The 17736-nt window shown below is 43.0% G+C and overlaps 1 protein-coding gene across 1 annotated transcript; it reads right to left on the reverse strand.

Moving 5' to 3' along the window:
* Window positions 1-776: 776 nt before the first annotated feature.
* CARD19 (caspase recruitment domain family member 19) lies at window positions 777-17288 on the reverse strand. The gene is made up of 6 exons (XM_065408249.1): window positions 17255-17288; window positions 16669-16811; window positions 14662-14815; window positions 6249-6308; window positions 4134-4205; window positions 777-892 (listed from the first exon to the last, which is right to left on the reverse strand). The coding sequence occupies exons 1-6, from the start codon at window positions 17286-17288 to the stop codon at window positions 777-779; spliced, it is 579 nt and encodes a 192-aa protein (XP_065264321.1).
* Between the last annotated feature and the right edge of the window lie 448 nt (window positions 17289-17736).

A 17736-nucleotide genomic window follows, 5' to 3' on the forward strand; every position in this document is an offset into this window, starting at 1 on the left:
AGCTTTGATTATTATTTCTGAAGTCCCTGTCAAATATGCTGGACTACTTCAGTTTCCTGGCTATACCAAAACTAAACAAACTTCCCTGGAAAGGAAAGAACTATGTAAATCTGAAAAACCTACTTGGTAGCTTCCAAAGCTTGATAGTTCTGCCATCCCACAGAGTCAAAGGGTCATTGTTTGAAGCCTACCCTTGCTCAATCTATTATAACAATGATAACAGAGAGTTTCCAGAGCATGGCAGTCAGGAAACCTTGCAAGGTTTTGAATACACACAAACTGAACCAGCTAGTGATGAGGCTTGTAGGGACAGTGCCCCTATACTCATGTAGTATAAAGAATACAGATGGGAATGAACAATCCTGACAAAAAGATCAGGTCCATTTCTTAGTAAGGCTTTGGGTTTTGTAAGTGTCATTCTTAAATGAACCAGTAAAAAGAGACAGAATTACATCCTTTAAACGGCTGTGTTCCTCTACACCAGTATAAAACACAAATACGGCTTAAGAGCTATAATTGCTTAGGATATCCTTTTAAGGTGTGTATTAAAAACATTCATACCCAAATGATAAATATTTTAAAAGAAGCATTTACAAAAATAAATGATCCATTTCCACAAGTTCATATAGAGTTGACCATTTGAAAGCACCTTGAAGCAGCATATTTACTGCTAAAGCCGTTAACTAAATCTTTGGTATAATATATAGTGTGTGTATATATATTTGTTTTTCCATTGGCAGGTATACTGTACAGAAGACTGAAGAAGCAGCTTTTCCTTAATTTTTCCTTGATGTATCTTCCATGTATACCATACAAATATTTCTAACATGTCTTCCTATGATAATAGGAGAAAATCCCAATATTTTCTTGGCTCCTCCTATAACTTTTGGATCTAAAACAAAAACAAAAAGGTAGGAGTGAAAAAAGAAAGTGAACTAATCAATTGATAAGTACAGTTTTAATAAACAGTGTTTTGCAAAGATTCTTTACAAAAATGCTTCCGGGGGAAAGTTGTTCCTTTGAGTACTTTGTAAATTAACTGAACTGAAAAGCCTACCTAAGGGACCTTTGATTTGCAAAAGCAATTTAACAGGGAGTAGTTCAGAATCTCAAGTTAAAAAAAAAAATCTATGGATCACTTTTGACACACGTTCAATATTTATCCAAATGATTTCTTTGGCTTAAGTTGTCCATGAGCTGGTGTTTGTCAACAGCACTAGAGCTCTGGGGAAGGAATAAACACTATGTTCAACTGAAGCTAGAACGGGAGGGATTCAAGGAAGCAGAATCATAGAAATCTAGGGCTGGAAGGGACCTTGAAAGGTGTTCAGATCCAATCCCCTGCACTGAGGCAGGACCAAGTAAACCTAGTCCATCCCTGACAGGTGTTTGTCCAAAAAACAAACTGTTCTTAAAAACCTCCAATGATGGGGATTTTACAACCTCCCTCGGAAGACTGTTCCAGAGCTGAACTACCCTTTTAGTTAGCAAGTTTTTCCTAATATCTGACCTCAATCTCCTTTGCTGCTGATTAAGCCCATTACTTTTTGTCCTACCTTCAGTGGACATGGAGAACAATTGGTCACAGTCCTCTTTATAACAGCCCTTAACATACTGGAAGACTGTTATCAAGTCCCCACCTCAGTCTTCTTTTCTCAAGACTAAACATGCCCAGTTTTTTTAACCTTTCCTCATAGGTCGGGTTTGCTAAACCTTTTCTCATTTTTGTTGCTCTCCTCTGGACTCTCTCCAATATGTCCACATGTTTCCTAGCGTGGGACCCAGAATTAAACACAATACTTCAGCTGAGGCCTCCCCAATGCTGAGTAGAGTGGGACAATTACCTTCTGTGGCTTATATCCGGCACTCCTCTTAATATGTCCCAGAATGATAGCAGGCTTCTTTGCAACTGAATCACATTGATGACTCATATTCAAATTGTTATATGTGCACTCTGGTGCTGTGGCAGGCAACCAGCATTTGCCCACTGTAATGAGCAGTGTTAAGCAAAAAACAAAGAATTTCCTCCAAAAGAAAAAGATGAACATCCTCATGGTAAATACACAAAGCTCAAGTTATGACTCAATTTGCCAAGATCATTATGGCCCAAGCAGTATCTTCCTCAGGAGAAGCAAATAAAGTTGAAACAACGAGGAGTCCTTGTGGCACCCTAGAGACTAACAAATTTATTTGGGCATAAGCTTCTGTGGGCTAAAACCCACTTCTTTTCATATGCTGCGTATTTATACTTCCCTACTGTATGTTCAACTCCATGCATCTGATGAAGTGTGTTTTAGCCCACGAAAGCTTATGCCCAAATAAATTTGTTAGTCTCTAAGATGCCACAAAGACTCCATGTTGTTTTTGCTGATACAGACTAACACGGCTACCACTCTGAATAAAGTTGAAATACTCTAAGGGTGGGATTCACACACCCTGTCATGGCCCCTTAGCCCCACTCAGGTGGCAGAAAGAGGCCATAATCCAGTCTCAGATCCATCACACCAATCCTCCACTGGCATAGGGTCCATTAAGGCAACAGCTCTAAGTGGTGTTGGGGTGGGCCCTCAGAATCAGGGCATTGTTACCAGCCTCTTAATCCCACCTCCTGCCGGCACCCACACACATATATTCCTGCATGGAGCAGAGCTCCAGTGTCAGGAGAATCTGCCAGTATTTATTTTTTGATAGTTAGGTGCTTAGATACCAGGTGATGGGTGTTGTATTAGGTCACAAATTGACAAATATTTATATACACCTTATTTACAATTGATTTTTCAACATACTTTAAAGAGAACCTTGTCAAATATCAATGTGCCCCAATACCTATTTCTTTAGATGTCATATTGTTGGGAGTCTTTTATACTGCAGGGAAAAAAGATTAAATCAGCTATCAAATGGGGGCCCAGTTCTCCAACCCTTCCCATGCTGTGTAGTACTCATTCACACCACTTGAAGCCAATGGATTACTCACATTAGCATTAGTCATCTTGAGTAAGGGCTGAAGAACAGGGCCTTGGGCTATGCACAAGTCCTTAATTCTCATAACAAGCAGACCTACTAATTTACTGAAGGGGACTTGTACAGAGTGGAGGGGGTGGGCGTCCGGTGTTTATTCATGAGCCATTAAAAGGTGCATGCCATTAGGGAGGAAATCTAGGAAAACTACTCTGCATGCAAATGGTACAGATCACAACAATAAAAATGATTTTTTCTATATAAGTCAGGTATTTGTACTGATCATATGCTGAAGGTTCAGACAGAAATAAAAAAGAATTCCCTCCTTGTGATTAAGTAACTGAGAGTGCAGGCACTGATTAGACTTCAATTAACTACTTACATAAGTTTTCTAATTTGGAAGCATGAATCCTCTCTGTCTGCTGTAGCAATGGGAGTTCACAATACTATGGTTCAGATCTTTAAAAAGTAACTCTTCTCATTTGTGAGCTTTTTATTAATTATCTCCTGGCACTTCTGGGGCACAGGTTGCATCCTAACCTCATTAACAAATGATGACATCTTCCATTAGCTCTAGTGTAGAAGCAGCTTTTATTCAAGATATTATTTCAAAAAAGAACTAGATAAATTCATGGAGGATAGGTCCATCAATGGCTATTAGCCAGGATGGGTAGGGATGGTGTCCCTAGCCTCTGTTTGCCAGAAGCTGGGAATGGGTGACAGGGGATGGATCACTTGATGATTACCTCAAGTATCAGGGGGTAGCCGTGTTAGTCTGTATCTACAAAAACAACAAGGAGTCTGGTGGCACCTTAAAGACTAACAGATTTATTTGGGCATAAGCTTTCGTGAGTAAAAACCTCACTTCTTCGGACGCATCCAAAGAAGTGAGGTTTTTACTCACGAAAGCTTATGCCCAAATAAATCTGTTAGTCTTTAAGGTGCCACCAGACTCCTTGTTGTTTTTGATGATTACCTGTTTTGTTCATTCCCTCTGGGGCCCCTGGCATTGGCCACTGTCGGAAGACAGAACACTGAGCTAGATGGACCTTTGGTCTGACCCAGTATGGCCGTTCGTATGTTCTTAAGATATAGAGGGAACCCCTCAAATGTGTTTTACCTTAAGGTGACTGAGAATAAAAATTTCCCTTTAAAACAATTCCGGAGTAGATTACCTGGGTTCCAGCAGTACATGAACAATGCTAATCCTGCAGCAACACTAAAGCAAGCAAGGAAGAACATGGGACCTAAGGACGAAAAAGGAAAAGTGAATTTAGTAAAAGAGCACAGAAAAGTGAAAGTTTAGTTTATTTGATGATTCACTAACCTCAGTTATTATTAATAGGCATGGCTAAGATTGTTCACATGAAGTTTGCATAATCATAATTAGGTATATTCTGTGCTTACTGTACTATAAAATATAATCACTTTATTGTAAGTATTTTGTATTATAATTACTCCGACATTGTTAGCCTCTCTTGTTCTAATAAGAACTCAGAATGGGAGGCCTAATTACACTGCACATGAAGAAGGTCTTAGATTTACATAAAAATGTCTAGTTTGTGTAAAAAAAACCCACCTCCTTTTTTTGTTTTTAAACAAAAATGGCAAACTAAGGGCCAGATTTTGATACCCTCACTCACACTGAGGAGCACCTAACTCCCCGAGTCGTCGCACGGATGTCAGTGAACTGCTCGTAGAGTAAGGTACTATTCACTGAGAGTGATGGTATTGAAATGTGACCCCAAATAAGTAGTTTTTCATAATGTTTCTTTTTTATAATTTGTATCCTTCATCCTTCCTTTCTCCCGGCTCTCCACCAGGAAGAATTACTGCTCTTTATGGGTCCAGTCCTTCAGTCCATGCTCAAAACTCCTGACTTCAGTTACCTTGACTTTCTTGAGAATTTTCTCTGAGCGAGGACTGCAGGATCAGACCTCATGAAATAAACTACGGCCAGAAAGAAAAAAGAAAAGGAAAAAGGCCAGTCATCAACCATTCTGTGTGTAATTAGCACCCAAGATTTTCACATTTCTGAGTGGATATACATCTCATTTATTTAAATGACAGCTATCAATATAGAGATGTATATTCTTACTTATATAAAATGATCCGGGAAGAGTATTGTGTGTGATTGCATTTAGATGTGCACTGCAAAGTAATGAATACGGTATTTAAAATGTTTTCTGTTGCTGTTCATGGTTCTGAATGCAACGGAGATGCAAAGCTATTTGTATATTTAATTCTAATCCCTGACTGGAAATCATTTTAACATTTCCAACTGAAAGGAAATATGGTACTTATATTGAAGTACGACAGAACCTTGCTAATCCACACTTCACTCAGCCAGACAAAAATTGGCCAATGTTTAATAGCTGAGTTCTGTAGGGAGGCCTCAGATTACCACAACTTCTTCCGTATATTTACTGGGAAATGCTATCATGAATACACCTAAACTGCATCTATCCTTTTAGGGGCAAATACCAGTTCTAGCCTAACAAATGGACTACGTGCTGGGGTTGCCCACAGACACAGGAAGAGCAGGAAGTAGACATTTTCCAGCAGTGCAGTCATTCTGCAGTTGCTACTTCAGGCTCATCATTGCAATAGTTTGGTGTGGCTGCCTAGGGAAAATGGCTAGTGGATACGAGTAGTCTCCAATCCACAGCCCCTTACTCAGCATGATGGAGCACAAAGGTGCGCTGACCTTTTTTTTTTGCACAGCTTCCTAAAAAGCTTCCCCTCCCCTCCTTGTGCTGGCTATGTTGCTGTCAGGACCCCAACATAGCACTGAGTGGGGCAAGGGAAGAGACACAATTTTCCCTTAATGGACAAAGTATATTGTTCACCATTGTTATTGGGGCTTTTCGTTATTGCTGTTGGTTTTCTCTTATTTGTTTGGTTGCTTTTTGTCTACTCACTAATCTGCAAAAGTGATTTAGCAAGGTTCTTCTGTAAAAGCAGAAGTCGTTGTAAAACCCTTTATTGCTAAAGCATTAGAATGGCATGGGAAATTAAACTCTAGTTAAAAATATGCCAAATTTAAAAATAATGCCAATGTAAATGTTGCCTAAAGCTCTATAATCTCTTGAATTCTATGAGACCAGATTTCTCAGTTGCAGGCTGAATAGGTTTTCCTTTAATACAAGTTAAATGCATTTAAATAGCTACAATAAAGACATAAGAGAACAAATGATTTGTTCCATAAATGTAAATTAAGTTGTAAAATAAACTGCATCTTCATATGAAAGTATCATTCTGTCCAATGGTACTGTATGCATTTTATTTACCCCTGTCAGTTAGAATATATTTCTCCTTGTCTGTGTCTATCCCTGTGGAAGCTGAGGTTTCTAGAAATAAAAGCAACACACCAAGAGTTAGTATTGAGCTCAAGCCAACACACTTCTGTATCAATTCATGCAAAACAGAGGGAAAGTCTGTATTACCACTTTTCAGAGAGATAGCCAATCTTTATGTGAAATATTTCACCCCTCCTAAGGACATGTCACAGCTGCAGTTAAATCAGGGCCTGTGTTTATTAAAGAAATAGGGAATTCATCATTTCAACACAGGTGGAAGGCATTGAGGTTTTATAGTCCTGGTCCAGCAAAGCACTTAATCACATGCATAACTTTAAGCATGCCAGTAGTCCCACTGGGACCTGATGGGCAACCGGTGAAAGTACTCACATGTGTAAAATCACACCTATGACTAAGAGCCTTGCTAGACTGAGGCCTCAAACAGTCAGATTGTTCTGTACATTTCTCCTGTCAGATATGTGAATGCCCAGAGAGTTGGAGGAAGGTTGGTAATACATTACATCAGAGAGAGGCTTTCATACTGGGACAAAGTTTAAATCACCAGTCACTATGAAAACGGATAGCTACAAAAATATTAGGATTTCAACAAGGTTTATTCCCACAGCCATCGATGTTCTCCTCGTTGTCCTACAACCAAGTCACGGTACTGTGTTTGTGCCATGAAAACAACCTACATGGCGATGGACTCGGAGAGCCAACATCAGAAACCGAATTCTGCTTTCAGATACATACATATACAACTCCCATTGACGTCAATGGGTTCTGCATGCTCAGACCTGGCACATGGGATGTGGTCCTGAGATTGGTACTTTTCTGTAAAATCAAACAGAAGGGGAATCCAGCCTGTCAACAAGGTTTTCCACTGTTAGCAATGGCAGCTGGAGAAGTCATTTATTTAATTTGACCGAGCTTATCAGTTTGCTATAGTGTGAAAGCAACCTCTGTCCCCATTCAGGGAACTAAACATGCATGTCTCAGAGTGTGTATATCTAGCATTGCTCAACGCGTGTTATCGCGGTTTATTACACTGCCTGTCCACTGGTTTAGATAGATGGTTGACCACATACCACTTTCTAGAAGACAATGCAGTTGGGCTCAGCACTAGCTCAAGAGTGGGGACAGGATGGAACAGGGGACACAGTGATAGTAACCAGGCAGCCAATCCCCTGGGTAGGTTTTGGCCAGGATCCTGGGACTGTCCCCCAGTATTGGGACATTTGGTTACCCTAAATGATGGCAATGAGTGGGCCTATGTTATTACCAAAGCCCAGACAGGGCGGAGTCTGCAACTCTTACCCTGGGCCAGGCTGCTGGAACAATTTTTATAGTGGAGGTGCTGATGATGGAAACCATGCATTTGGGTTATTATTACTTCAAGCCAGGGGGTGCAGCAGCACCAACACCCCTAGTTCCAGCACCACTGCCCTGGGCAGAAGGGGATCCTCCTTCAAGAGTCACCTCGGCCTCTGAGAATGTGGAGCTCAACCTGGCGTAGGTCTGGCAGGCCCCTTACTGGGGAAACACCAGGACCGAATAATATTGCTCCTAGTGTTTAATTCATATTACAAAATTGTTCCACTGAAACACTGTCTGATTCATGGAAGGAGGTTTTCAGTCAGAAGAATTTAGTTGTGGGAGGCTGGTTAATTTTTTCAAATAAAAACAATCTACAGTTTGTGCGAATTCCAAATTTGCATTGCATTGCATTGAGGCAATTTGAGACCTTTTATTTTAGTGATTTTTCTGGTACCTTTGTGTCCAATCAGCCCATCCAGCTCCCTGGGCAGTTGGAACAAAAGCATGGCAGACTTCCCCCCGAGGGTGGTGCACAAGCGGGTCGCGGAGGTGCACGAGCCCTCGCTACACACCACACCAATCCAATGTAGTAAACCTGCCCGGGTTAGTTCTGCCTTAGCCAGCATTAGCTTGGGAGCTGTCTTCTCCTGTGCTCTGACATCCCTCTGAGTGGCGTTACAGAAGCACTCACTGAAGTGGGAAGCCTCGGGCTGCACAGATATCACTGAACCTTTCTGCCAAGCGGTTGGCGAGGGTCAAGAGAAAAAAGCCCTTCTCCAAAGCCTCTATGGAGTCCTCAAAACCTATGATGATTGATTGGCTGGTTTTGAGGGATGGCCTGCTTGCCTGCTGCATGAGAACCACCCACAAGGACAATGCCAGGAGCACCCTAGGAGAGAGACCCTGCAGAGTTCCCAGCCCCTTATCAGGGTAGTCCTGTGGGGGGGATGATCTAGCCCTTTAACATTCTGTTCTCTATCAGTATAAAGAGAAATGAAAAATGAACTTCAATCAGTATCAGAGAATGAGAATTGATTCAAAGCTTCAGAATACATCAGAAACGGTCAGTATTGTGTATCTCGCTCCTCCCCCCTGCCCGATGGGACTCTTGCAACACGACTAGAGATTTATCTTCAAGCTCTATATTTAATGAGAAGGGAAGAATTTTTGTTGTCTTTTAAAATTGTGAAATAACTTTGAAATTTACAGTAGTTTTTTTTTAAAAAGGCAATTTGGAGAAAATATTTCCCCAGACCCCAAATCGTGTTTGTATTATATGTTATCGAGTTGTAGGGCTGGAAGGGACCTTGAGAGGTCAGCTAGTCCAGACCCCTGCACTGAGGCAGGACCAAGGGAACCTAGACCATCCCTGACAGGTATTTGTCTAACCCAGGGGTCGGCAACCTTTCAGAAGTGGTGTGCCGAGTCTTCATTTATTCACTGTAATTTAAGGTTTCGCGTGCCAGTAATACATTTTAACGTTTTTTAGAAGGTCTCTCTCTATAAGTCTGTATATAATATAACTAAACTATTGTTGTATGTAAAGTAAACAAGGTTTTCAAAATGTTTAAGAAGCTTCATTTAAAATTAAATTAAAATGCTGATCTTAAGCCACCGGCCTGTTCAGCCCGCTGCCAGCCTGGGGTTCCGTTCACCTAGGCCGGCAGCGGGCTGAGTGGGGCCTGGCAAGGGGCTGGCAGCCAGAACCCCGGGCCAGCAGCCAGAACTCCATACCGGCAGCGGGCTGAGCGGGGCCGGGGGCTGGGATCCCAGACTGGCGGCGGGCTGAGCGGGGCTGGCACCCCAGACCAGCAGCGGGCCGAGCGTCTCAGCCCACTGCCGGTCTGGGGTTCCGTCTGCTGGCTCCTGCCAGACAGGGTCCCAGCTGCCGGCCCCGCTCAGCCCGCTGCCGGTCTGGGGTACTGGCTGCTGGCCCCTTGCCAGCTGGGGTCCCAGCCACTGGCCCCACTCAGCCTGCTGCCAACCTGGTGCTCAGGGTGGGGGTGGGGATGTGGGGGGTGCAAGAGTCAGGACATGGGGTGTGGGGGGGCTGGGTATGTGTGAAGGGTGCAGGAGGCAGGGCAGAGGGCTGGGGGCATGTGAGGGGGTGCAGGAGTCAAGGCATGGGGTGTGAGGGGGCTGGGTATGTGTGGAGGGTGCAGGAATCAGGGATGGGGTCGTGGGGGGGATGCAGGGGGCTGGGGTGCAAGGGGGTGCAGGGGTCAGGGCAGAGGGCGGGGGGGGGGCTGGGATCAGGGGGATGCTCCCAGCCCCCTGCCCCCTGAGCAGCTCATGGCAGGGGGCTGGAGGCAGGGGGAAGGGGGCTCCTACCCCCCTTCTCCCTGCCTCCTTACTGGTCTGAGCAGCGAGGGCGCTGGGGCTGCTCTTCTCCCCTCCCTCGCAAGGGCCATCGGTGGCAGGGAGGGAGAGGAGGCGGGGCTCGACACAGCACGCTGGGGGAAGAGGCGGGGGAGGGGGAAGCTTGGCTGCTGGCGGAGCCGGCCCTACAGCAGCAGCTGACAGGACCAAGTTTGCTTCTGTCCCCTACCCCCGCCAGAGAGAGCAGTAGGCGGGGGGCGGAGAAGAGTGGGCTGGGTCGGGCAGGATTTTTAATGGCACGCTGCTGCCTGCCGGAGTCCGGCTCAGCCCGCTGCCGGGGTTCAGCAGTGGGCTGAGCGGGACGCCGGCAGGCAGCAGTGTGCCATTAAAAATCGGCACACGTGCCATAGGTTGCCGACCCCTGGTCTAACCTGTTCTTAAAAACCTCCAATGATGAGGAGTCCACAACCCCCCTTGGAAGCCTATTCCAGAGCTTAATCACCCTTACAGTGAGAAAGTTTTTCCTAATATCTCACCTAAATCTCCCTTGCTGCAGATTAAGCCATTACTTTTTGTCCGATCTTCAGTGGCCACAGAGAAGAATTGATTCCCTTTATAACAATTGATCCTCTTTATAACAGCCCTTAACATATTTTGAAGACTGTTATCGAGTCCCCCCCTCAGTCTCTTCTCATGACTAAATAAGCCCATTTTTTTTTAACCTTTCCTCATAGGTCAGATTTTCTTAATCTTTTATCATTTTTTGTTGCTCTCCTCTGGACATTCTCCAATTTGTCCACATCTTTTCAAAAGTGTGGGTGCCCAGAACTGGACAACCGGACACAGTACTCCAGCTGAGGCATCCCCAGTGCTGAGTAGAGCAGGACAATTACCTCCCAAGTCTTACATAGGACACATCTGTTAATACACCCCAGAATGACATTAGGCTTTTTTGCAACTGCATCACATTGTTGACTCATATTCAGATTGTGGTTCACTATACCCTCAGATTATTTTCGACAGTGCTACCACCTAGCCAGTTATTTCCCATTTTGTAGCTGTGAATTTGATTTTTCCTTTCCAAGGGTGTACTTTGCACTTGCTTTTATTGAATTTTATCTTGTTAATTTCAGACCAATTGTCCAATTTGTCATGGTCGTTTTGAATTCTAATCCTGTCCTCCAAAGTACTTGCAATCCCTCCCAGTTTGGTGCCATCTGCATATTTCATTAGCACACTCTCCACTCCATTATCCAAGTCACAAGCAAACCATTATCCAAGTGACAGCAAACCACTGATAACTACCCTTTGAGTATGGACTTTCAGCCAGTTGTGCACCCACTTTAGAGTAATTTCATCTATGACCACATGTCCCTAGTTTGCTTATGAGAATGTCACGTGGAACTGTATCAAAAGCCTTACTAAAAACATCAAGATATATCACATCGACTTCTCCCCCCCCCCATCTGCTAGGTGAGTAACCCTATTAAAGAAGGAAATTAGGCTGGTTTGGCATGATTTGTTTTTGACAAATCCCACTGCAAACTCTTTTTTAGGTGTTCATAACTTTGCTCTAAATAAAGATTAGGCTGAAACCAAATAAAAATCTCAGCTTGAAGATGTCATTTCTTTCTTCATATTTACAATGTCAGGGCCTAAATCTGCAAATCCTTAGCACATGCTTAACTTTACTCAACAACAGGACAATTACTCATGCAAGTAAAGTTATGCATGTGCTTAATGGCTTGGAGGATCAGGAGGATTCAAGTTTACCACAGTGAGAAGTAAAAATAATAGGCTTCCTTTCTTCTGCTTTAGTTTAGGAAGGGCTGTGTTTTTAAGAAGGTTACTTTTCATGGGCTGTTAGTTCATACATTAGTAATAATAACACACACCAGCTGTGTAGCACTTCACATTTTCACAAACATTAGCAAATTAATCCAGAGGATCCTGAGGATCAACCAGTTTAGCTATCTAACCTCTAATATACAAATACTTATACTGCTCTCAGAATACATCATTTATTTCCTTATTATGTGAGACTAAGGAAGCTGCAGTCTATGACAATATAGTTCTAGTATGTGTTTTAGCACAGAGATCTTAATGATACTACTCATGTCTATGACATAGGAGAGTCTGCTAAGGAATAGAGAATGTAATGCTGCTTTGTGGTTGTACCACACAAGTGAGGCAAAAGCAGTCGTGGGACTGCTTTGAATATTATTCAATGTGCAAAATGCTGTCTCATTTACCCCACAGACGCAGTAACACCTCGATGCTTTACTTCACTCTACACATCTAGTTGCTATTCTTAATGTGTGAGGGCCCAATCCTGATACATCTACTCCCTGGAGTAGGCTCACGGCACAATTTTCAAAAGTGCTGAAGTCCCATTTTCAAAGGGACTTGGGCTTGTAGCGGGGTGGTCCCCCGCTCCTGCCTGGAAGGGCTTAAAACAGCCCTGGCAGAGGGCTGCAGCTCTAAAAGCTGGGCTGATTGGGGAAGCAGCCACAGCTGGGCCATGCCCCAATCAGGCCACAGCTGGCCTGTATAAAAAGGCTGGGAGCCAGGAGCTCAACAGTCTCTCTCTGCACTCAGAGAGAGAAGGGCTTGGCTGCAGGGAGCAGAGATAGGGTACCTGAGTGGAGCAGGGCTGGGGAAAGGCTGGGGTGCTCCAGCCTGGAAAGCCCCAGGCTGTGGCCTAGTAGGAGGCCAAGGGGTATTGCGGGTTGCAGAGGGCAGCCTAGGGATAGGCCAAGGCAGCAGGTCCAAACCCAACCTTGCCTGTGATGAGTGGCCTATACTGCAGTCTGCCCCAGGGAGCGGGGGCTAGTTGGTGACTGGCAGTGGCCTTATTCTGAGGTGAGGTAGGAATAGTGGGTGGGGGTTCTCCAGGGAGGGGAGACCCTAGTACTGAGGGGTGTACTGCCAGGGGGCAGCACCCCAGATAAAAGGGCACCAGAGTCTGGGTGGGACATGAGGCCAGGTGGACCACTGGCCTGCAGGGGGCGCTCCAATGCTGAAATGAGCTAATTCCCAGAGATGACCAGCAGGAGGCACTGCAGGGGTGAGTCCACTCCTCTACAGGGCTCTTAAAAACTTAACATTTGATTAAAAAAATTAATGGGAATTAGGCTCCTAAGTCATTAATGTGCTTTTGAAAATTTTACCCACCGTGACTTCAGCAGGAGTATTTGGGTGAGCAAGGGCTGCAGAATCAAGCCTTTACTAAGTAATGACTGTCATCTGTCCTCTACTTAGCCTGGAAGGGTAACTCTGTGCTTCTATTCCTGACTCCTTCAGCTAAAGCAACAGATTTCTTTGAGATGCTAGCGTGTTTGATCCAAGTTTCCACACAGCCTCAGCAGGGATGGCTTCTGCGAGGCACACATCAAATCAAAGAGCCGGACTTAATGCTGTTGTGATAACTACTAATGTGGATTTCTGATGTAGAAATGGACCCAAATCAAAGCCCACATGCAAATACCCTCCAACTGGGAGGGGAGTCTGGGCTAACTTTGGAGTCTGCATATTATCCAGGAGATGGCATGTGTGTGGTTTGAAAAGGATGCTGTCTCCAAATCAGTAGGGGTTTCTAGTTCAGTGTGTACAACAGCCTTACTGCATAATGAGATGCTAGAGGAAGGCAGGTTTTGAAATATAGCAACTATTTTCCAGGTCAATTGTTCTGCAAAAAATTATTTGTTACATATTAATTAAAGACAGATGTTCGCATTTTTTTCCCGGCCTGTTTTTGACTTTACGCTGTCAATCTTAGGGATTTGACCACATGACCAAAAACTCTGCTGGAATGTACTCAAAACCACCAGGGGGTTGGATGGTGCAGCATCAGTGCTATTAGACCGTTTGTAGGGACTTTGTAACATGCAGCCTCTTTGCCGCTTCATTAACCTAATTGCAACAGCCCTTCCTCATGCTACTCCAATTGTTTCAATGTGCTGAATGTATTTCACTTCCTCTTTGAGCATTTTGTTTTTCTCCAGTTTCATTGACAGGATGAGTCATACATGGCAAGCATTATTTTCCCAGCACGGTAAGTTGGACCACATCTCTCTCCTTTTAGAAAAAGATCTGCTTTATGGTATAAAAAATGGAAATGGCAATCAATCCTGCAAACACGTATGCATGTAATAAGGCCCATAGACTCAGTGTGACTACTCATGCCTATGTGTTTGCAGGATCAGGGTTCAGGTAACTAACACTGTGGTTTGCCATTGCAAGTATTTGTGAAACAAGCATGATCTAACATCTGATGTGTGTGGAGTTAATGAAGCACAGCTGGGTGATTTAAGAATTGAGTGGAAGCCAAGTCTCTGAGCTGCCTTGATTTTGTTACTTTGTGTCTCACACTTTTTATTTTAAAACATAGCTCTTTTATTTACTACCAGTCAGAATAAAGGCTTGAAAAATAAATAAATGCCCTTTTAAACAAAATGCATAAAAGGGAAAGGGGCAGTTATTAAAAGAAAAAGGTTGAATTGGGTTATTTTTCTGCATTTTCATGTTGGGCATAAATTGTATCTTAAATACAGGGGCTGCGATTTCAAAGTTGGTAAAGAGATTTGGACCTCCAATTCCAATCAAAATTAATGGTGCATCCAAATCCACTAGGTGGCTTCTAAAGTCTCCAGTCTGTAGAAAGTGGCACATGGAAAGAGCATTTAATTCCTCAAAATAAGCTGGGATGCCAGCAAAGGCAAATTTTGTGATACATTGACTCAGGGAAGCCACAAGTCTCCCAACTTACTCAAGATTTTCCTGCTTGGCAAATCATTATACAGTTGTTCAGCATTGATCTGCAAGGCCCTGTAAAATTCTTGACAGTGTTTGTCTCCTTTCTTTTGTAGGTGGCTTATAAGATCTGACAACCGAATATGAAGCAATGCCTTTGGATTTCTGAACTATAAGAGAAAAAGCAGTCATTAGAACAAAGAGTACAAATGCAATGATACAGTGCTGAATTAGTTCCTACCCTACATTTACATTATGAAAGTGAAAATACAGAGTTTTATGTTTATTTTGCTAAAAGTATCTGTCAGTACATGAGCATTCTAGGATAGGAAACAAAAATAATGATTCAGACCTCAAATGTCAACATCTACAATTTGAACCAGCTGCTTAACTTAGTTTGATCAAGCATTGTTTTAGCATCTGATCAACTGCAGTGTAGCCCACACAATAGGAGAGGTAATTGATCTTTATAATTTCCCAAGAGTTTGAGTTAGCAAGGAACCAACTTATTGGAAATATAGCACCAATAGAAATACTTTTGATGCCATGGGCTAATAAAAAAGTTCTCTACTTCTAACTTAGTCTTATTAAAAATGCACATCTCAGAACTGGGATAAACATGTAAAGAGATTTTCCACAGTTTTCTGGAATTTGTCATGTTCTAGCCATCATGACAGTCCTAATGCATCACTCTTTGTGTTCAGCCTGTCTTCCTATCCGTGTTGCTACAGAGGAAGAGATGATCTTCCCCATGGTCTGACAAAGTGCTGAACAGTAGTAAACCTTACAGTGAGAGTGAAAATGTTACACCTCGCCTTAACTGAAATCATTTAGACATGGGTGCATCTGGAAAGTCTCCAAAAATATCTCTGGCAAATCAATATAAAAGCATTACACTTAGGACCAGTAGGGTAGAGAGAGATAACATTACACTTAGGATCAATTCCTTATCTAGAGGGAGAGGAATGCCTTTGTATGCTCCTTACTCAGGCAGAATTCCCACTGAAGCCCTCAGAGGCAAGCAGTGTAAAGTGTGCAAGATGGAGCCTAATGTGCATAATGGGAATGATACGTTTTGTAAATAAAAAAAGAGAACAAATGTGCACAAGCTCAAGGGAAAGTGTTCTGTTTCAGTCTGAGTGTAAGAGCGGCATCCAGCTTTCAGAACACCAGGACTTAAATTTACTCTGAATCCTAAATGAATGAGCCTTTCTTTAACTGTTTACATCTCACATCATCTAAGTCAGGCCTCTTCCCCTAACTATGCAGATAGAATGGTTCGGAATCTGGTCTGACAGACACCGTCTTACACTGCAATAACGCCACTCGTTTCAGTGGTGGCTGATCAAATTGAAACTGGTGCAAGACAGGATCCAGCCCATTATTTTGAACTCTAAAGGTCTGATTCACCATTGCCCTCTGCATCTTGCATACAGAGCGAGTGCAAACTATTACCATTCTGATGTGCTGGCATTTTATAACCGCTTTGTACTGACATAAATCATTTTGCACCCAAAAGCAGGGACCACTTTGAAAAGGCTGGCTTTTCTGCCTCAGGCCTGATCTATATTCCAAATTGTCTCAGTTTAACTAAGGGTGCATTTTTAAATCAGTTTAGTTAAACCCTTGTCTGGACACACTTAAATCAATTTAAACCTGGCTCGTATTGATTTAGCACGGGGATTTGCTTTAAAAACATACCTTTCATTAAATTGGTGCAACCTTGTAATAAAGACAAGGCCTCAGTTCCTCATGAGCTCCATTTCCCAGATAATATTTTCCTACCACACAGAGATGTGGTAAGGAGAGATTCATTAATCGCTGTGAGGCTCTCAAATACTACAGTGATGAGTGCACATTTTGTAGACAGTAAGAAAGCAAAGGGGCAACCATTCAGAGGTTTAGGGATTTGTCTTCTAGGTTGGCGTGGGCAGCTTCACCAGTTGGTGTTCTAACCTAGATGCAGGACAGCCAGAAAATAAAGCTACATCTGGAAATACTGCAGGAATATCCAGTTACTTACCTTTTCTGCTTCTTTATTGGTGAGAATTTGGGGATAAACTCTGTTTAGCTGAAGAATGATTTTATCAACCAGATGCTCGCTCAGTCTGCCATTTCTCGTGAGAAAGTACATGTCCTGCCTCAGCCGATCACAGTAAGACGGATCTATGAACCAAAGAGCACACACAAAGAACCACTATTATTTGATGGCAAAACTATTAGTAATTTCCATAAATTGCCTCTTTTGTGATGAAGGTAACACATGTAAACCAACTTTGTTTCATAGTCCTAAAGTTTAAAGCTAGAAGGGACCACCAGATCACTTAGTCTGACCTCCTGCACATCACAGGCCACCAACCCACCCAGCACCTGCACATGAAACTCAACAGCTGAAAGTAGATGAAAATATCACAGACCACGGGAGACTAGACTATTATGTGCCACAGGCAGAGAATAGCAGGGACCAAGGTGCAGCCGTGTTCAAAGCTCCATAATGGCTGGGAAATTATTAATAGCATAACTAATTAATAGGAGTGCTTCCCAAACTTTTGCAAGCTAAGCCGGCTTTCAAGAAAATGCAATCAATTGTTGCCCCCCTTCAACCTCACCATATGCTCCATATGTTGTCAAGGGAACATCCATCTGCAATCATACATCTTCTGCACCTCCTCTGCCTCTTTCCCCTCAGCAAATCTTTTGCACTCACCCTCCCTCTCCCAGAGGAATGCACTCTATACTTTGGGAAATGCTGACCTAAGATATTTATATACTACCAAGGCACTAATGGATGTATCAAATATCACCATTGCATCCATTTGTCAGAAAGATGTAACACTGCTGAAGGGATGGGGTGGAAAATACATTTCCTACCTTTTATAAATATTAAATCAAGTTGTAATGTTTTAAACTATTTTAAAAACTCATTATTTAATATAAAATCTTCTTTATCTCGCAGTGCTACCCACTATCACTTAAAATAGTAAAAAGGCACATCACTGAAATATTGCACATACATTATTCTCTTCTTCCCCCACTGGAAATGCAGCTGTCCCGCTTATGGCAACTGTACACAATAGTTTAGGGCAGTGTT

The sequence above is a fragment of the Emys orbicularis genome, chromosome 7, assembly GCF_028017835.1.
Source record: "Emys orbicularis isolate rEmyOrb1 chromosome 7, rEmyOrb1.hap1, whole genome shotgun sequence".
NCBI classification, from domain to species: domain Eukaryota; kingdom Metazoa; phylum Chordata; order Testudines; family Emydidae; genus Emys; species Emys orbicularis.